The 21,586-nt window shown below is 37.9% G+C and overlaps 2 protein-coding genes across 2 annotated transcripts; one reads left to right on the top strand and one right to left on the bottom strand.

Annotated features, from left to right (window-relative positions):
• The first annotated feature begins 2,871 nt into the window (after positions 1-2,871).
• On the top strand, positions 2,872-8,504 carry LOC134743331 (uncharacterized). The gene is made up of 6 exons (XM_063676724.1): positions 2,872-3,128; positions 4,723-4,914; positions 5,480-5,658; positions 6,307-6,503; positions 7,251-7,519; positions 8,380-8,504. Exons 1-6 carry the CDS (start codon positions 2,899-2,901, stop codon positions 8,489-8,491), a joined length of 1,179 nt encoding a protein of 392 aa, XP_063532794.1. The 5' UTR covers positions 2,872-2,898; the 3' UTR covers positions 8,492-8,504.
• Positions 8,505-9,432: 928 nt separating this feature from the next.
• Positions 9,433-21,153, bottom strand: LOC134743330 (homeobox protein Nkx-3.1-like). The gene is made up of 3 exons (XM_063676723.1): positions 20,726-21,153; positions 19,997-20,104; positions 9,433-10,995 (listed from the first exon to the last, which is right to left on the bottom strand). The coding sequence occupies exons 1-3, from the start codon at positions 21,138-21,140 to the stop codon at positions 10,625-10,627; spliced, it is 894 nt and encodes a 297-aa protein (XP_063532793.1). The 5' UTR covers positions 21,141-21,153; the 3' UTR covers positions 9,433-10,624.
• Positions 21,154-21,586: the final 433 nt, after the last annotated feature.

Genomic DNA, 21,586 nt, shown 5'->3' with positions numbered 1-21,586 from the left:
ACGTTGGCGACGTTGCCTGGCCGAGACCTGGCAGGATTTGCAGAGCCGTCATGTTTAGTGCATTTTTTGTTGACAGTGTTGACACTGACACATAGGGTCATGTTTATTGTGACTTATCAATTTGTTTGTATAAATTATTTCCATAAAGCTTCAAAATGAAATCAACCTAATCGACAACCGACAATGTGGTACCTTTTAGTTCAAAACGTCACATATTTTTATAAAACGTTAATAAACTAATTTATTAACAATACTGAATATCTGGGAGACCGAGCTTTGCTCGGAAAACATAAGTAAAAACTCAAAAATGCTCATTTTCCCAGAGATAAGACCTAGCTAGATCGAACCCCTTACAGCAAATTTCATCGAAATCGTTAGAGCCGTTTCCGATATCACTGAAATATATTTCGGTTATATCGAAATCGGACAAGAATTCGAAGAAGAAAAGGTATAAGAAAGATAAGAACACAAAAAGGACAAAAAAAAGTACCCCTGTCGTAACAGTCTCGAACCCGAATCCTCTTGCACGTATTTCCACGAACATACCGCAACGCCATTGCAGCATACTTACACTGCATGAAATTGTCTACTACAAGCATCACGGAAACACTGTTTGCATGTGTGAGTAATAGTAGGAAATAGCATGACAGAAACACTCTGTCGACATTAAAGGTGGTTATTGCACAATGAAGTATTCAATGTTTATTATAATAGTTCAATATTTATGTAAAGAGTGCGCTAAACATACTTTTAAGTATACAGATACCAACACTATTCCACAAAAAAATAAAACCTGAAAATTTGCGAAAGTGACGCCATCTAGCGGGGTTTAAGCTTTGGGTAACCTAGTCGAACCACCTTAAGGTTTGTTTGTTTGTTTCTCAGAGATGTTCAAAATTTGAATGTAATTAAGTTACCGGTTGTCAATAACGTAAAGTTAAAATTACGACGCTCCTACAGATACAGGTTTGTTAATATACCTATAGCTTATCGTTTCTAAATATATTATAGGGAGGTTATGATATTGTTGTAGATAAAATGTTATATTTCCTAACATATTCCTACTATAGATATTTCAGCGAAACTCTGGCAAGCCGCCGAACTTCTCAATTAAGTTGCTAAAGAACAATATTTGGAGTTTGCCGTAAGTACTCATTGTTATTATGATCGCGCGACTGCTAAGTTGCCTACGCTTAAAGGAAACCTAAGGATACTCATGGTGTCCTAAAATAATAACAACAACCTGGTAATTTATTTAGTGAGGTAGTACGGCCATGGTAGGAAAGAAACTTATAATTTTTTAAATAGCCCCGTGGTTCTCAATTAAACCCACTTTACAATATTTGATGTATGGTACATATAAGTACACTCACCTAGAAATACTTTTTCAACAACTGGATTCCTTAGATTTATAACCGCTTACAAAAGAGACCTAAGTTCAAAATGTTATTAAATAACGTTATTTTTATAAAATTTAACATTTAACAGTAGGTAGGCGAATTCCGTGCACGGCTGTTACTTCCTCGACCTCCGAATGCACGGAATTGGCGCGCGGACAGTATTCCTGTTACGACTTTGAAACGCCCTCTACCAGAAAAACGCTGCTTGATTCAAAAGCAAAGCTTACCTTGTTCTCATCTGAGTCGGTAGCGACATCTAGTTTGCAACTGAGACCCCAGCTAGAGGCTGAGTTTCGACGCACGGCTGGTTTGAAACGCACAGGTTCAACTATAATTATGGTTTTAGCTGGATACCTTAGTGTTTTATACAAGTTACGGTAGGAAGCGCTGCTTATACTTTTACGACGTCAGTGCGTAAATTTAGTTGGCGCGGCTGCTTCTACAGGAAAATGACGACTACGTTTGTAGGCGATTTCGCACGGGTCCTCCACTTTCGTCTTAAATACCGATAAAGATATTTAAAATAGTGAGAACTTGGATCTTTACATGAACGTAGCGTAGTTAACACTGGTTTATAGTGAGAATTGACATCACGTCACGTCGAAATGACAATTATGTTTTTTACTCGTAAATGCGACGGCCACCTACAAGGATTCTTATGAAAACGTTTAATTCTTATATATTCTAATATTCAATATTGCTGCTAAACAATAGGTCGTGTATTAACAGTTCAGTTCACCTCAAAAAAATTCGCATTCGTTATTTTTTACAACGACCTGTCGCGCGCATCTCTGTTAGTTACAATCAGTTACAATATGTTAGATCAAGATCATACAAAACCAATATGAAATATGAGTATAGTGTTTGTAAAAACAAATACTTTTAAAGGATTTATAAAAAAAAACCGGCCAAGTGCGAGTCGGACTAGCCCACCGAGGGTTCCGTACTTTTTAGTATTTATTATTACAGCGGCAACAACATACATCATCTGTGAAAATTTCAACTGTCTAGCTATCACGGTTCATGAGATACAGCCTGCTGACAGGCAGACGGACAGACGGACAGCGGAGTCTTAGTAATAGGGTCCCGTTTTTACCCTTTGAGTACGGAACCCTTAAAATATTTACACTTACTCGACATAAGGACATGAAGGAGGACACAACACAACCATTAAACAATCTCGGGATGTTAGTGTTCTTAATGTAGATTTCTACTCTCTTTACCAACAGTTAGACGTTTAAAGGTGATACGATCACAGCTCGCGGGCGGGTGAATTTTCCGCTCCGTAACTCGAATAATATTTCATCTACTTTTTAAACCAGTTTTTTGTGATCTCCATTAATGTATAGTTTTCATGAATCTAGAGATCGAGACATACTGGACATTGTAAAGAGTCAAGACAAACGTTTTGCGTAAGTATTAGGTTACTGCAACTAGATGGGACACTAGCATCTCCGTTCTCGACGACAAAACATATTTTTGTAGTAATTATTTTTATATGATTGTAATGTTTCCAAAAATCGCTTCACTTTTGTTTGTTACTGCTGCTTTTGCGTCGAAAATGTTCGAAACTTACGACTTAAACGTTAACGATTTTTTGCGAACGGATTTGATGCCCACTTACTTCATTGTGGAACAGCCTGATGCTAATGTGCCTGTGCCTAAGAGTGCTGTGAACTCTGTCAATGGATCAATCGACGCAGCACTGTCCACCCTCGAGTATCACAGGTGTGTTTAAAACCTTTTTAATTCAGCTTTATGATTATAATAACTCGATTGTAAAATGACTAATCACTTAGATAACACTATCCTTTCAGCAGCAGCTCAGTCTCTAGAAATATTCCACCTGTATAATTATGTATAATCGTCACCTAGACACCGTACCTAGGACCTACGAGCATTGCTTAATTTGGGCTAGGTCGATCTGTGCAAGATTGTCCCCAAATACCTCAAAATATTTATAAACATAGTATCAGTGTAATCATAATCATAATCATAATCATTTATTGTATAATATTAATATTACATGTCAGTTATTTACAAAAAATATTGAATATAAAAGTTGATTAATAATATAGGCAATAATCATTAATATAATTAATTATAATAATTATACTCTAGGTATAACTCATAATTTAAACTTTTAAAAATTCGTCGAAACTGTAAAATGTGTGCTCGAGAAGCCATTTTTTTAATTTCTTTTTAAAACAAGCTAGAGAAGGAGCCGAGGTGATTGACACTGGCAACCTGTTATATACAGTCGGGCACATCACGTGAGTTATCTTCTCCGATCTCGCTAGTCGGCGCTTTACCGGCAACAGCCTGTTCGGGTGACGAAGCATGCGGGCTGTCGGAGCGTTTTTTAAAATGGCACATATTTTTATAGGCGTACGTGGCAATCTGTAATATTCTTAGGGACGGCAAGGTTAGTATACCAAGTTCCTTGAAGTAGGGCCTTACGGAGGTATCTTGGGACAGCTGCATCACCGCGCGCACGGCTCTTTTTTGGAGTCGGAACGCGCGCAGCCAGTCCGCGGCGCGCCCCCACAGCTCTGTGCCGTACTGCAGTTGCGAGTGGATGGTTGCAAAGTAGCACGTCCGCACCACATGTCTCGGCACGACTCGAGCGAGGCGGTGCAGTGCGAAGCATGCACCGCCTAGCTTCCCACATAGCTTATCTATATGGGGAGCCCAGGACAGCTTTCGGTCGATTTCGAAACCCAAGAATGTGGTCGACTTTACCTGCTGCAAACATACGCCGCCAGCGCGAACCTTTAGGGGTCTCGGTGTGCGGCCACCGACTTGAAAATGGATAAAATGAGTCTTGGTTAAATTGAGCGCTAGTATGCGCTGTATTTACACTCATTGTTCCACGTTCTTGACTCGTCGTTCATCCTACCTGATGGAGCTGATAATAAGTTAATTATCACCGTAGTCTTTGTTTATTGTAATCCATTTTATCAACCTTCATTACGTACAACATCAAATAGATAGTGCCAAAGTGGCCAAATATATCGGAACATGTCCTTATTTCTATGGTCACATTTGGCCACTTTGGCGGTTACTATCTATTTATGTTGACCGTAGGTACCTACTAAAAGAGGATATGTTAAATTTAAAGAGACTTAAGTTCGATTTTGAAGATGAATAATAATTTTGGACTAAATAAAAAAAAACTATATAGCTAATTTAGCTATGAAAATATTTTTACTATGAAAAAGGTACCGTTTTATTAAATAATTAAGAAATTTAGCTGTTTCCAATTTAACTGATTAACACCCACTTACATATGTGCAGATCCGTTTACATATCTTATTTTCAGAAAAATGATGAACGAATACCGTTGTCGCAACTTCCTCGCCGAGCAGATCCTCGAAGAGATGGGCAAGCCGGTGCTGCAGAGCCGGCTCGGCACAGCTTTCGGCCAGAACAGCCTGACCCGTCGCTCGCAGGACCCGAGGACCAACGTCCTGTACGACGTCGGCTCGGCGAACTATCAGGACTGGCTTGCTAAGTAAGTGGCTAATGAAGTTAAGACTTATGGTTTTCAAATTATGCTTAATTTCTCCTCATAATATTTGCGTCGTATTTGCTGGTGGGGCAAGTAAGTGTAGTGAGTATGCACTTTTGTCTCAGGGGATGCCGCTTTGGCACGATTGTTCCTTAGGTCAAACAAAGCTGATTTAGCCCGGTAGCCACGAGATCGTGCGTGACTACCCCCCAAAACGAGGGGGGAAAGGGTCGGTTTCCCAGGTCCAATCTATGCTATAATTCTTCCTGCTCTTAGCAACTAGGGCAAGTTGTATATAGTTTACTTACGTATAATTTAGGTACGAGGAATTCATTTTTGAAATAGTTGTTATATCTTTTTATACAAAAAAACTGTCAATTTTGGCCTTTACAAACACAATGTGACAATTTGCACTAAATAAAAATTACTTTCCAAGTACGTTATATTTTTTTTATAACGTACTTGGAAAGGAAAATGCTAGAGTAGAATCGTATCACTTTCTGCACATTTCATAGAACAACAATGACCCACTTTTAGAGCACGAGAAATGAAAAGATTCTACTTTCAGAGTAGCCGCTCTAAACGACGTGTACCGACAATACAACGCTGTGGGAGGCGCTGTTCCCATCTCCAATTCTTCGTTGGACCAGCTGGCGAACAGGGACGGGTACGAGCTCTACGAGGGTAGTGACGTCACGGCATACCAGGAACAAGAGCATGCAGTTAACCATGACGTTGCAAAATTTAGTAAGTCAATTCAGGTACTTAGGTTTAGTTGTACGGTAGTTTCTGTATAGATTCCGTAGAGAAGATAGAAAAGACAAGTGGTTTTTGAAAGAAAGATTCTGTAGAAAGATGTAGCGAATCTTACAAGGTGTTATTACAGCAGGACACGACTTACAACTTTTTTTAAATCCATTTCTTTATCTAGGTAGATTCGATGGCGTTTGGTTTCACACAGCTGTCTTGCCTTCGTTGGTGTTGTATCCCGGCGAGGCTGTCTAAGACTAGGACCTTCCACGCCTTCCGGCTAGACCAAATATTGAGTTGTTTCCTTATGCTGGCTGGTAGAATTGACTTTTAATGATGACTTTGAATGATAAATATTCAATAAAATTAATTTGTATTTGATTTGGTTTGATAGTTTACAGTTGGTATTTTCCTCGGGTTGGTGTTGTAAAAAAATTTGTGTTTCACTCGGTGGCAAAATTTGTTTAACCCTCGTGCAACGCTCAAGATTCCACTTTTCGAACCCCTCGCTACGCTCGTGGTTCAAATTTGGGATCTTTTGCTTGCTCGGGTATCAACAACCGAGCAACATCAACAATCGAGCGGTTAAACAACAACTTTGCTCCCTTGTAAAACAAATAACTATTGCTTGTTTGCTTGTTTCAGGCGGTGCCTACGAATACTCGATGCCCCCTCCCCCGCCGCCGCTCTACCACCACCCCGCCGCCGTCCACGAAGAGTACGTGATCGAGGACAAGCACCACGGACTGGGGCTGAGCGACCTCTTCGACATATCGCTTACGGGCATCGCCTTCTTGAGCTTCGGCATGTTCGTGTTACAGGTGCTGATGTGCATTTGTTCGGTAAGTAATAGTTCGGTGTTAAGTATAGTTTTTTTTTTGCATTAGAAAGAAGCGATCTTGACGTGTATTTTTATTAAAAATCACTTATGAAAAATAAGTCTCAGCAAATATGTTACATAAATAAATCATATACGATCTTTTACATTCTTATGCTTTCATAAGTAATATAAACTATTTTTTTAAAAGCGTTTATCAATATTTTTCAATAAAAAGGCACATCACGATTGTTTATCTTTTTTCTTATGCTAAAAAAACGAACTATAGTAGGTATTTAGAGGTGGTCTGTGGCGGAACCGTATCAGTGTAACACGGTTCCGCACACTGCTCCGGTGTGTGAGCGAGATTACCCTTTTTAAGTATATAGTGATGTCCCGCTCGCACAACAGAGTGCCAGAAGGATTGCCTACATATTTTATGCTGGAGTCTGTCTAATCCAACTCTCCACAGACTTTGAAGAAAAAGAAACTGAGTTAGCTACGTCCGACTATTGCTGTACTGTCATTACTCTAATGTCCCCTCTTTCTTTCAAATGCTGCCATACTAGGACCCAATTTACTCAATATATTACTGCTACTCTTCATCGTACACCTCACACGTAACATAAGTACCTAAACAAACAAGGTAAACTAATTTCCACCGTTTAATTCACATACACTAGAGACTTTATCTCAGGTACTTATTTACCGGTGCTCAACTGGATGCCTCACATAACCACCTATTCTGAATATAAACTTTAATCAATTTCAGAATCCTCAACCACCCCAAGTGATGCAGATGGTAGACAGCAGCAGTGACTCCGTGAACGTCGATGAAGTATTTCGATTCAAGCGCGATGAAGAACATTCTAGAAGTAAACGCGCTGATCCGAAAATAACTACAATCAATACTCTGGCCAGATATGCGATGATAGCACTAAAGCCGCGCTCCACTCCTTGCCTATATAGGGCATTGTGTCTGGGAAATGGAAAAGCAAGGAATATGCAGGATGGTAACAAATATTGGTTGCCGATTTGGAAGTAAGTGAAAAGGATTTTATTTGTTTCTTGCTGCAACCCGCGGTTCCGCGTGCGTAGTACCTAATCGATTTGTGTCATTTTCCCTGGGGGTAGATTTCCAAAAAAATATTAGCTTATATCCAGGCCTTAAATAAACTCTTTACATGTTAGTTTCATCCAAATCGGTTTTGTTGCTTAGCTTTGAAAAGGTAACAGACACACGGAGTTACTATCGCATTTATAATATTAGTATGGATACGCGCCACAAGAAATGTAAAGAAATGTAAAAAATACTGGAGCCTAATTTCTAGTACCGTAAAATGGGGTGAGTAGGGTTCGCGGGGAGATTTGGGTTATGAATGGGGAGAGAAGGGATGAAAGGGGGGTGAGATGGGTTTTTAAGGCTACTGCTACAAAAATAATGTATTCCAATTTAAAATGGAGCTATAGTCATACTCATAATATTAAAAAACGATCCAACAATCTTCCAAAATCACCTTTGTATGAAATCCCATTTCACCCCAATTACGAGGGACTACGGGGTGAGGTGAGATTTTCTGTTTATCGTCAAAGTTATGAAATGGAACTCCCCAAAATAAAATAATAATTAAAATACAAACGTTCGGAACACTTATTATATACTTACACCATTCAGTTTGCATATGTAAAAATAAAATGTTATCGAGGTTTGAACGTCAGTTTTGCCCCTACTCATCCCACTTTACGGTAGTGACTTATATCGGTCAAAACCGGTTACACCGTTCTTGTAAGATGTATAAAAATTCTCTATATAAAATCTTCTTAACTTTTCTTTCTTCCTTTCCTAAGTACAGTCACAAATTAGAACCAAAATCTACGTTTACACCATTTAAATATTTCAGTGCTGGAGTAGCATGGACGCGCGGCAAAACGTTGGGTGCGTTGCGCGCGGCGGCGCTTGGACTGGGCGGCGCAGACTGCGATGCGCTCTATCCGCCCGCCCACTGCTCCTGAACATACATTACAACACCATTATACCGCCAATTTTTGGCCACGATACAGGATTTTGTCTTTGTATTACTTTTATTTATTGTTATTTAAACACATTTATTATTTTATACTTGTAGACTAAAATGACGTTTCATGTGTAAGACATGACATTTCTGAGTACTACATGAAATGTAATTTTAGTCTACGGAATAAAAAAACAGAATATATAGTTTCCATTTTGAAGCTGCATACGTTTTAAATATTTATTTGTTGTCAATCATGTCTGTTGTAGAAATGTAACTGGGTCAAAATTCTTTTCTAGTTTTTATCTTCTATCAAATAAATAAAAAAAGTCGAGTGATATTGCATGTAGCTGTAGATTATAATTTACATGAGAAAAATTGAAAAAAAAAATCATCATATAAAAAGCTACACCGTCACATTTTTTGCGGACAAAAAACAACGCAAATAATTTTGATCCAATTATCTAACGCATCAATATATGTATATCTATTTGATTGAATACTTACGTTCCTTGCTTTGGTATTAGGTTAATGAATCACCTAAGCAGTTTGTGATTTGCCAACACAACTATAAATCGCTTTAAAAGGACAAAAATTCTCACATAAGCAGTGACCCGTTTTTATTGCTCTTGACTGTACATAATTTAATGACTTGTTACTTTTAGTTTAAGTATGCAACAAAGTTTAGCAGTGCCTGGAATCCATAAATATATCTTATTTGTAAATGTAATCTGCTAGGAAATTTTGAAGTCTTATTTTTTAAGGAAAATCAAGAAAACGTACAATTTATACCATTACATATCTATTGCACAATGATATGTTTATTTATGCTGATATTAAAATAACCGTAATTATACACGTCACGACTAATTAATATAACATTTAATTAATTTAATTTTAGTATGGCATTATTATTTACAATCTCACATATGCTATTTTCTATAACCTAATGCATAATTAATACAATTAACACTTACTAGAATTCAATTAAGGCGGAAATAAATTATAGATACCTAGATACTTATTTTTAAAATCAACTTAAACAAGTATAAATTACAATTTAAGCAAAAATGTACACTGATTACTGAGATGGTAAGTATTTATTACTAACAGAACAAGATTTGCAACTAACATGGTTGGATAATCGCAAAACGCATTTTTTTTTTACCAGTGCCACGCTTTTAGGTCCAATTGTATATGTAGATAAGAGACAATGGTAGCCAGCAAATGTTATAGGTACCTGTTTCAAAATGGTGTTAGCCACACGTCCGATTATTTGCTTTAACAGCAGTAAATTTGACAACTGTCTGATTTAGGCCATGAGCAATGTGTCAAAACTAGCAAGTTGATCATTGTGTACATTTAGCACTACAATTAAAATAGTTAGCACTTTGAACATTACGAAAATAGGACGGTTAACTTGTGAATGGCCATGCCGATGCTCCGAAGTTATTGTTTTTATTATAACGAAACATTTAGGCTAGGTTCACATGGCGTCTATGCGGGAAAGCCGTCTAGCCGTCGTGTAAACGATTTTGTAAGTTGCCATACAAATTTTGCTGACACTACGGTATTAGACAAAATCTCGTATGCGGTATACGGGAAAAATTAACGCCGTGTGAACCTAGCCTTAGGCCCATTGAGCCCATTATGTACCTATACGGCTTGCCATGCTGGCCCGAAAGTCGCACCACACTTTAAGAACTAGGTACGTGACAGAAACTTGTAAAATGCCTTACGGGCCAATTCAAACAATGATCTGGATATCAACTAGATATGAATTTAAACAGAAACGATAACGAGATATTTAAGAAAGTCATGTCAAATTTGGCATTTCCGCGATTCCGAATTTCCTCTTGAACGATCTCTTTAAGATTTGCTTAGATTTAGATTTATTTAGTCACGTAAGTCACTTTAAGAACTAGGTACGTCGCAAAAGTAATGCAGCTGCAGTTGATATCCGAATGTCATCTTAAAGCATCCGACAACTTTTGTGGCCGACAGTACCTGATTAGCCAATATTGAGGGCCAATGAAGTGTAGCACTTCAAATCGGAATACACCTTTTTAGTAGCAATTTGATTTCCTTGTTTTATACGTTCAAAAAACGTTGCCAACACTTCAAGTTTACAACCCTACGGCGGACTAGACGGCAATGTTACTGGGGTAAACACACAACTAAGCGGGGTGTAGGCATACGGATTCAACAGCGAATACGCTTGTGAAGCGTGTCCAAATATCTGACCCGGAAACAACCCCTGTCTCTGCGCAATTTTCAGCCGCGACGTAAGCTGCTTTTTCCACTTCGTCCGTCGATTTTGGAACCACGTCTTGATCTGGACCTCAGTGAGGGCGAGGGCTTTGGAAAGTTCCATCCGTTTGGAGACGCTGAGGTACTTGTCCAATTTGAATTCGGCTTCGAGTCGTTCCAGCTGTTTGGCACTGTAGGCCTGGCGAGGCTTGCGCTCTGGCCCGGCACGCCGCGGACGTCTGTTGTTTTTTTCATCTGAGAAATAGAAGAAGCTGATAACTAATAATGAATAGCAAATAAACGTGATACATCAAAAAATACATGTATGCTACTGCTACATAATTATAGCCGTTGGTTGTTAAACCAATGGAAAACCAATCTGTGTTTTTATTTCAGCTTTAGTCTAAACGAATAGGAGCAACGGATATAAATAAAATAATATTTATTTTCTTGATGTATGTTTTATATCCTTATGGTTTATTTACTAAAGTCGAGGCAATTCGAGGTGTGATTGTTACTGGTCGATGAGTACCTAATCCAGCAAATGAACTTTACAATCAAGCGTTAACCCTTAAAAAATGTAGCGTCCCCCCACCGAGTTAACGAAAGCCCGCCGTTTACAAAGTAGCTCTCACTAAAGACCAATACACGGTGAAGTTTTGTCGACTAATCGGAATTGTCGCAGGGTCTCGTTAAGTGGCAATAAACACAATCATTCTGTTTGGCCGCGCCAGCGCGTTGACTTGGTGCGCAAACACAGGCTCTGTGGCGAATGATGCGCTAACGCAACGCTAAACATTTACGTAAGCCGGTGGACTATTTTTTAAACACATGTTATGGTTTCTATTATAACAGCATTACATTTCTATAAGAACAAATTAAATTACTTATGAAAATATTTTAATTTGTGTTTTTACAAGTAGTCACATTAACTATTTAAAGCTTACATTTGCTGATGAAGTGAAATTATAAGCAATGGTCATTGGAATATTGTCTCCTTAGTAAATTTATATTAGATATCGTTCAATGATAAAATTTAATTAAATACACACCCCGCCTATCCACCTCTGATTAGTGATGAAAAGCACCTCTAATAAAGGATGACTCACGTTAGACCGGGCCGTGTCCGGGCCGGAGCTTCCGGCGCTTCGTTTTCTATGGAAAGCATAACGTGATCATCTGTCATGTCATAGAAAAGTAAGCGCCGGAAGCTCCGGCCCGGACACGGCCCGGTCTAACGTGAGTCATCCTTAAGGCTCTTAGATGATTTTATTAAGAAAAGTGCAAACTTGAAGTTCATATTACGTAGGTACAATTTAAGATGCAAGTTTTAATGTAAAATTTTCGAGTGTCTGCCTACTCGATAATCAATGACGCCAATTTGGATAACACGGACTCGCGTCCAAAAAGAATAGGTGCCTATTGCCGCCTAGTCAAATTAAACCTGCTAACGTTTTCTGTAATAAGCAACGCTCCCTATTTCCACGCTACTTACTCTAACTGTACCTATAGGTACTAATAACGTAGCTACTTTACCGCGCTTATTTTAATCGTTTCCAACAGCCCGCGTTAAGGCGGTAGGCAAACACCAAGCTTTGTTGGCAATTATCGGTTGGCAGCTGTTTACAGACACCTCGGTGCGAAGTCGCGACCACCGACCGCCGCGCCGGCTAGCGACGATTCGACGAACGTCCGCGCTGACTGTTGGTTTTACGGATTAGTGCGGTGGGTGGACATTTTTCACGACTTACGGTGCTTGAGGATTGTGCTTGAATTAAAGAGTCAATACAAGTTATGGGTATTAAACGCATTACACCATACAATTTACTATTTCAGCTCAAAATTTGTGTTCACTACGGTTCTACAACCCAGTACCTATGGGGAATACGTTTGTATGTAAAACCCGTTACGAGGCAGTCGGTCGTCCCATTTTGTCTTAATTTCTAGGTGTTATTACTTCTGTAGTGTAGGTAGTACCCACTTATTCCCCATTTTCCTCTCTGGATATTAACATAATTGAAAATATTTTTACACAATTTGATGTATTTTAATCATATTTTCCATCATGTCAATATCCAGGGAGGAATAAGGACTACGTTTGTATGAAGAATCGATCGTCCCCTATCCTCTTAATAACCCAATTTTTAGGTGATGATTTATCAATTAAAACCAATCTTGTTTCACATTTGCTGCTACAACTACAAGATTTATATATACTTCTCAACACCCTATAAATTTAGGTTCCTTTTCTTATGATCAAAAAATATTTGTAGAACAATAAGAAAATGCTTGAAGCAAAGTTTTCTGGAATCTTGTGTCCAAACACAGTACTGACTAATTGTTTGAATGTCCGAAGCATAGAAAGTCCGAGCTAGTAGGCGCTTTTCCCGGAGGTGCCACGCTCACACTAATTTTATAGCAACCGTCCGCAAGTGAGAAAACAGTGGACAAACAACGAGTTTGTCACCAATAAAATGAACCAAAACGCTGTAAATCAAACTACCTGATCACGCTTAAACAGTCTGTTAAGTTGTTGTGTGGGCTTCCCGGTTTAAGATAATGTGCTTAGTAAAAATGGTCAAATAGGCCTGGTTATAATGAATTTAATTATTGTTCCTTATTTTGTTTTAACATCTATTAATTTATTCAATCATTTTGATATAGGACAAAATAAAAAATCTGCATTGTGCCTATTCATATTTTGGTTTCCAAATATATTTCATTTGGAAGACGGTGGTAGAAGGTATTCGTTATTATATCGTTAAGAGATAAAGGTAAGGTCCTGTCTAATATAGTTACACTTTAGGTACCGTCGGCATTTCTTCTCGGATAATTGGAAACCTTTTTTTTGGTGTTCGACACCCAAAATCCTCTACATCTGACAGCGCATATAGTAATGAAGATAGGAAAAACATACGTGAATCATCAAGATCTCCCAGTAAACAAAACTACAAATAATGATTTGGCGAGTTGCGTGCTGACGCGTGTGAAGACTCGCACCCGCGCGCGGCACGCAACGCTAACGACATGAGGTGTGATTCCTCTTGGGTTCATTGATTAATACTCGTATTAAGATGAGTTATCTTTTTTGTCTATGCTACAAACACGCAACCCACAATTAACCCTTTCTGTGTTCTTGATTAATTTATTCACGAGCTAGCTGCCAAAATTCCTCTAGGAAAAACCATCGCCCCTATTTTTTTTGTCGGCTTGTTACCATAAGGTTTTGCCTCGGCTTTAATATACGCCCTCCAAACAGCTGCAATTTTTCCTAAAAACCCTGACTGAAGTACATAAAATTGAAGAAATCGAAACGAAACGCTATCATTTCCCTTAATTATTTACCTTAGCGTTTAGTTTTTAGGCTAGGCCCAGGCCCTCCAGGTCTGCTGCCCTGCTTTCGCTGGCATTGCCAAAGACGATGGTGAAAAACCAGACGGAATGTTCCCGATTTCGTAGTGGTTGAAAAAGATGGTATAGGCCTCTACTTGCATCGGTCACACCGGTTTCCTCCCACCTCGATTACAACGGCATTCTCCTGAACGAGGTGTGGTAACTAGAGCGGCCGAAAAATTCAAGAGCCACTTTAATGCCATTCAGTGTCCCAGTTAATATGACACCAGCCATTCGTTTTTTTTTTTTTTCAAAAGGTTCGAACTACCTTACTCTGGCAATTATGCACAAACGTCGACGAGCCTTTACTCGGTTAATAAAAAAAAATGTTTTTAATTAGACAGTATTAGATACACAGGTAAACTTGTTCACGAGGGTGGCTCTACGTGGTGGCGTAGCATAAGCTACATTGTTAGGTACTATTGTTTATTGAATAAATAGTTATATTACCCTTTAGATTTCCCACCAAAGACTCTACGACAACTGTGATCTGCTGTCAGTTAGGAAACTCTACACGCTACATGCAGTGTTAAAACTCTATAAAACTAACAATATATAGTACTACAGAACCTTAACAGAAACTTATAATTTTATTTTGTAAACCTTTTATTGACGCCTTCAGCGCGTCTAATCCAAATGTTTTTAATTTATATAAACCAACCTTTTATTAGAGTTTTGAAGAATGATTCACGGTTAGTTTCACTAGACTTATATTGACCGGGATATAGACCGTGATTACCTTTTGTATTATTTGTGAGCTCCCGATATTTCAGGCTCAGTCACCCGTGAACATGATGCATGTAACTGCGTCGAAATATCGGGAGCTCACAAATAATACAAATGGTAATCACGGTCTATATCCCGGTCAATATAAGTCTAGTCAACCTTTTATTATATAACGTTTACTTCAAGCTACAACATGTGGAAGAGCGGTGTTCTCTTAACACAAGTATTTATAAATAATACTTAAAAAGATGCACCAGATGAGACAATGTACTTAATTTAATTAAGATACTGAATAAACCATTTTTAGGGTTCCGTACCTCAAAAGTAAAAAAGGGAACCCTTATAAAATCACTCGTGCGTCTGTCTATCCGTCTGTCACAGCCTATTTTCTCCGAAACTACTGGACCAATTGAGTGGAAATTTGGTATACATATGTAAGTTTGTGACCCAAAGACGGACATGTAACGTAAACAAATGAATTTTAAACACGGGGGCCACTTTTGGGGTGAATGAGAAAATTAAAAAATAAAGTTTTTCAAACTATATCGTGTTATATATCAAATGAAAGAGCTCATTGTGAGAATTTTAAATATATATTTTTTATAGATTTAGGATAAACAGTTTAGAAGCTATTCAATAAAATAGGCAAAAAATTACCATTCCCCCCCCTTTATCTCCGAAACTACTGGGTCTAAAATTTTGAAAAAAATACACAAAATAGATCTTTACCTATAGATCACAGGAAAACCTATTAGAAATGTTCAGTCAAGCGTGAGTCGGACTTAATTATTTAGTTTTTGATCCGACCCCTACGGGTCCTTTAAAGACATTTCACTCACGTTTCACATAAAAAATACTTTGTTTAAATTGTGTAATGTACGGAACCCTTGGAACGCGAGTCCGACTCGCACTTGGACGGTTTTTTTTTACGAGGAACCTTACCTACTACCTTAATACCTACTATACAATGCTGCAAAACTGTATTAAAAATGGATGCGGGATAAATTTCTGTAGGTTTTTAGAGTATTTAAGAAACTATCACCAATTACAGTTTGTTAGATTATTACAAGACCCATCGTAGGCAAAACCTTATGGAGGTTTGTGTGCCGATGGGGAGTTCGAGAATAACATAAAGAAAATAATATTATATCCTATATCTTATCATAAGTATGATTCTTAGTATACATAGCTTGTGTCGTTAGTTTTTAGTAAGTGCATTTTAACGACTTTTTTATATGTTTACCATTTAAATATTTAGCACAACCAACTTCTGGTAGATCATTGAATATTTTAGATAATATATGTGTACAGCCTAGTGCCATATATGTTGTTATATTTGGGTATACAATATTTGTTTTGGTTCTGTAGACTTCTTAGTTTTGTACATCTTTTGTGTTCTTTTAGTTTAGTAACATGGTGATATTCTTCTGTTAGTATGGCTAGTTTACACATATTTTGAACTGGGAGTATATTACAGTATTTGAAAAGTTGGGAATAATCTGTTTCGTACTTCTTTTTGATATGCTTAGGTACAAGTGTCTTCAATAATCTTATTTGTAAGTTATATATCTAATTACACTTAAGGCCAGTCCAGATCCAGGCGGGGTTATCAGAAAAGAAATTGGCGTCAATCTCCAATTTAATCACCAATTTTAGATTTGTGGTGATATTTGAGGGCTCTAAATTAAAGAAAGCGCCCAAACGCGAATACCTTAATACTACTTACTTACTTACTCCTCTGGCGCAGCGACCCAAAGTGTGTCTTGGCCTCCAACACGACAGTTCGCCACTGATCCTTAATAAGCATCACAAATTGTTATTCTTGCGTCCGCACCTTCATTTTATCGGTAAAGGTCCCTCCACACTCGCTAATTAGCGAACTAGGCGCCACACTCGCGTTCGCGGCTTTGCGCCGCGATTCGCGCATGAGTGTGGAGGGTCCTTAATATCGGCCATAATCGGCGAGCCAAATTGGCGTTTGCGTTTACGCTACCTGATTTGATCAGACAATTTAATCAGACTGGCGAAAAATTGTTCCCGTCTGGACAGGCCTTTACACTTCTTAAACACAAGAAAATAAAAAAAACCGGCCAAGTGCAAGTCGGACTCGCGTACCGAGGGTTCCGTACTTTTTAGTATAAAGCGCCCCTAAGGCGCATAAAAAAGATATGGTGGAAATATTCGCTGTCATCGGGTAAGTCTTGGGTAGCTCAGTTGGCAGTGCGATGGGCTAGTGATCCAAGGTCGCGAGTTTGAATCTCGCCCTAGACAGTCAGTTCTTCACGTTTCCTTAACTTCGAAGCATGCAAGATTTGCCAAAACTGGTTGCAATTGACACTTAATTTCGAACAAAACGTCATCTCGTCATTTGAATGATGCGCTCTACTCAGTATCAATAACAAAACTGAAGCAAGATATTTAAACTAACTTAATGATTTACCATCACTCCTTGATTCCAATAACTACACTGTCACTAGTAATGTAATTTCTCAAGAATAATGTCATTACTTGTGATAGTAACTGTATTAATGCGAATACAAAAACAAGTGCATTTTAGTTGAAAAAAATTGTGATGAAAATATAAAATTTTAAGAGACAAAGATAAATGATAATTATCATTTCATCAACAATATTTATATAAATTCTTAAACTGGGCAAATGACTCAATATGATTGACAAATTGAAACAATAATACCAGAAATATAATTTACTATTAGGATTACCTAATATTTGTATTTTTGTTTTTTTGGTATTATCCAAAAAAATTTTTTGTTATATGTATCTCCTTGGATTTCACGGGCCTATAAATCCCGGTCTTTGGATAAGCTTGTGTGGGGATATAGATCCAACACGTAGAGGCCCCTTGAAGAGCTTTAATGACAATATGTAGAACGCCTGCTGGAACCCGTTCATAGGCGCAACAATAGACACCCGTGAACCGGTCGCAGCAGGCATTGGGACTATTGTAGAAAAAGTGAACAGTATATACCGGTCTATGGATTGAAGTTTAGGTGGACAATGAGACTGGGCTATTGTTAAGAAGTCCGGACACCTGCCATAACAATGTTAAAACACGTTATCGAGGCAGGTAGTGACTTGCCGCTGACTAGATAGGCCCCTGAAACTGCCGTCGTGAAGACGACCAGGAGCAACACCGGTGTGAGCAGCTCAGGGGTGTCGAGAGGTGTGCGCCGCTTTCTACCCAGTGACTGATGTTAACAGCCACTGTGTCAACTCGCGTCTTATGCATCTTTCACTTCCACCGCTGGAGCATATAGCTCTAACGACTCCTCTCTGGACGGACAATGAAAGCAAGCCAGAGCTCGTAACAAATATTGTACGAAAACCCTTCAGAAATAGGTTATAAATTTAATTAAGAGGGCATAGTCCGTCCCATTGGACGCAATGGGCCTCATTAGGGGGACTGTGTTTTCTAATAATGTAAACCAATCCCTTTCTGTACTTAGTCGGTTCATAAGTACTGTCACATAGATTTTGCTTGATAAAATGTAATACACAGGTTTTAATAAAATAATGTAATGATTTGTAAGCTTGTTTAAAGTCATCAAAGCGAAATATAATACATCATTTAATTATTGGTTACATTGTAATTGTCGTTGGACACGAACACGCTGCTGGATTGTGAAAAAATATGCTTCACAAAAGGGAGTAAGAGTTTATAAATTATTTACAATTGTTTATTTGTATGAATCTACTTTTTTTTCAAAAATACGCTTGTTTTTGACTGCCATACAACGAGTAACTTTGGTAAAACATGTACAATAGCAATTTTGGCAGTGCAATACACATGAATTATAAAACACTCATTTAAACTTTCACGATGTAAACTTATTATTAAATTATAAAACGGGACTTAATCGCGTATAATATAATTAAGTTTTAAGATTTAGGTACATCCGACGTTTCGAGGACGGAGTTGTCCCCGTGGTCTCGGAGAGAGAGTCCTCTCACTCCCGTTTTATAATTCAATCACATGAATTATATAATTTATATATCTACATATAGATAAAAGATCCATTTTTCTGTTTCGACCGCTCGATTTCGTGTATTTCGTTCAATAATATCTCCACTACTAGGCATTTAAATTCTACTAATGCAATTGAAAACGAGTGGCCAATACCACTCAATTCCCTATTTTATCGCTAGTACAGGGTGGGCCAGTGATAAATGCATTTAAAAAAAATTAATAAATAATCAATTTTTATGTTTTTAAATAAAAATTATAATTAGAATTTGGGATAAATAAATAAATTTTACGTAACTCCTCTGGAGTTGCAGGCGTACATAGGCTACGGAGACTGCTTAACATCGGGCGGGCCGTATGCTTGTTTGCCACCGAATAGTATAAAAAAAAATACGTTTTAAAAATTAAATCATCAAGATGTCGTCCGTAGCGGTTGCGGCACTCTTCCAGTCTTGCTTGTAAATTTTGAAAGACTTTCGTTTTAAAAGATTTCCTGGCTCCGAAACTTCACGAATCGTATGGTTACAACAACAACACATGGTTTCAGCAAGATGGGGCCACCTGCCATACAAGTAAGGTGACCCTGGAAGTTTTGGGTGAAATGTTTCGTGAGGAGAGGTGACATTGCTTGGCCTCCCAGGAGCCCTGACTTAACTCGGCAGACTTCTTTTTGTGGGGTTACTTGAAGAGTAAAGTGTACTCCAATAATCCGACAACCACAGCAGAATTAAAGGAGAATATTCGTCAAGAAATCCAATCAATATCTCCGCAACTTCTAACGAAAGTCTTTTAAAATGTACAAGCAAAACTGGAAGAGTGCCGCAACCGCTACGGACGATCTTAATAATTTAATTTTTAAAACGTACAATTGATTTATTTATCCTAAATTCTAATTATAATTTTTATTTAAAAACATAAAAATTGTTTTTTTTTTTATGCGTTTTTCATTGGCCCACCCTGTATTTCAAAAATTAGCATTTCTCCGTTTTCCACCGATTTTCGTGTGATGAAATCAAGCGATCGAAATTCAAAAATCGCCCCCCAGGGCTCTCCAAAACATGTCGCGCAAGTGAATAAAAATCACGTGAGTTAAACCGTTAATTTAGTTTACTGAGTAGTTTAATTCTCTATACACACGTATTTTGTACGTACCAAAGAAGGTCGTGGAGGGCTGATGCGCCGCCAGCCAATGCGCGTACGCATGGCCGGCCAGCAGCCCCTCGCTCAACGCGCTCAGCTCCGGACACGACGTCGATGAAACTGCGGTGCAAATTTCATCATTATCATTTTTTTACGCAGCAAGTATTACAATACAACCGCGAATTTAATCGAGGCGTAGGTTTCACTGCCATGGAACAATTTTTATATATTTTTTTAATATAGCCTTAACTAACAGTGTGCAATTGATTTGACGTGAACGTGAACACTGCTATCTTCAGTTAGTTTTTCTACAAAAAAATAGAGACTTAATTTCCACTTTACGGATTCATTTACCAAACAAATGAAATGATGAGGCTCTATTTACATATAAATTTATACAGGCGCTGTAACCTTTTCATCTATTGAGCCAAAAATTATTTAATTTACTTATTTAGTGTGCTTTTCCTTGGTAACATTATCAAATTATGTATTATTTTATTCATAAATTGTGTTTCCAAACAAGCTACCTAATTACTTTTAATGGCGCCCTAAGTGTCTGGCCAAATTTGCCACAAAATACTTAAACTTAAATATATATGATCATGGACAAATTTTATTATATGTGTACTTGAAATAAGGTAAACAATCTAACCAACAGAAACCAGTGATATACCTTTGTTGTGATTTTCATTTTATCATCTCCAATCGCCATTTATTTAGGTACCTATGTTTTGCTCTTACCATTATGCTCATCAGCTGCTCCCTCAAATTGTTCATTTTCAGATTGCGATCTAGATTCATTACTACACTTATTATTTCCTAAAATACTATCAATCAAAAAAGTTTTACTCTTTCCATTTATTACACTGTCACTTCTTAATTTAGCAGGCACTACGGTACCAGTCTGATCGTAAAATTTACCCCTATGTTCGTTAATATACGGGTTTTGAATTATATTTCGTATTTTTTCATTACACCTCCTGCGATCACTGTTTTCACAAATAACATCAATAGTTTCGTTTTCACTTTCATTGTCGCTTACGGATTCACAATCTTCAACCAGATTTTTACGAAGATCACACACAACACTATAATTTTCTTTTGTTTTTAAAATGGCATCGGTTTCACACGTGCTGGATATGTGATTAAAATCCATTGTTAGTTGTCAATTACTGCTATGTTTAATTATTTATAAAATTTAATTATTGTATACAATTTTCGTAGTAATAAATAAAATGAGGTCCACGTCAGTAGGTATAACAGACCATACTAACTCAGACTCCGATGCCGCATCATCGCCGCGTGAACTGATAATTGCTTTCGAAAATAGGTGGTGCCAAACAGTTTCTGTAGGTACGAACAACACCGAATCCTGCCTCGCTACTGGCTGTTTAATAAGAAGGGGGGGCAACGCCATCTTAAGAAGGAGGGGCCTACAACCCGCCTGTGAATTTTCACACCTTTCTTTTATTTGATAACACGTTATGTCAGGGCCCTTACCCTAACAAAAGATCTCTAAAAGCTTATGATGGGCATCGGATCGAATATCTCGGTTATTGTTTGATTTATGTCGGCAATTTGGGTGATTTATTGTAAACGATC

Source organism: Cydia strobilella, chromosome 8, assembly GCF_947568885.1.
Source record: "Cydia strobilella chromosome 8, ilCydStro3.1, whole genome shotgun sequence".
NCBI lineage: Eukaryota > Metazoa > Arthropoda > Insecta > Lepidoptera > Tortricidae > Cydia > Cydia strobilella.
This window is presented reverse-complemented; position numbering and strand designations above follow the sequence as displayed.

Excerpts from the sequence above, each read along its gene's own strand:
- LOC134743331 (XM_063676724.1), top strand. The coding sequence starts at position 2,899 with ATGATTGTAATGTTTCCAAAAATCGCTTCACTTTTGTTTGTTACTGCT. Across the intron at positions 4,915-5,479 it reads TATCAGGACTGGCTTGCTAA|AGTAGCCGCTCTAAACGACG; the intron begins GTAAGTGGCTAA and ends TTCTACTTTCAG. Across the intron at positions 6,504-7,250 it reads TGCTGATGTGCATTTGTTCG|AATCCTCAACCACCCCAAGT; the intron begins GTAAGTAATAGT and ends AATCAATTTCAG.
- LOC134743330 (XM_063676723.1), bottom strand. The coding sequence starts at position 21,140 with ATGGATTTTAATCACATATCCAGCACGTGTGAAACCGATGCCATTTTA. Across the intron at positions 20,105-20,725 it reads AGCAGCTGATGAGCATAATG|TTTCATCGACGTCGTGTCCG; the intron begins GTAAGAGCAAAA and ends TTTGCACCGCAG. Across the intron at positions 10,996-19,996 it reads GCCCTCCACGACCTTCTTTG|ATGAAAAAAACAACAGACGT; the intron begins GTACGTACAAAA and ends TCTATTTCTCAG.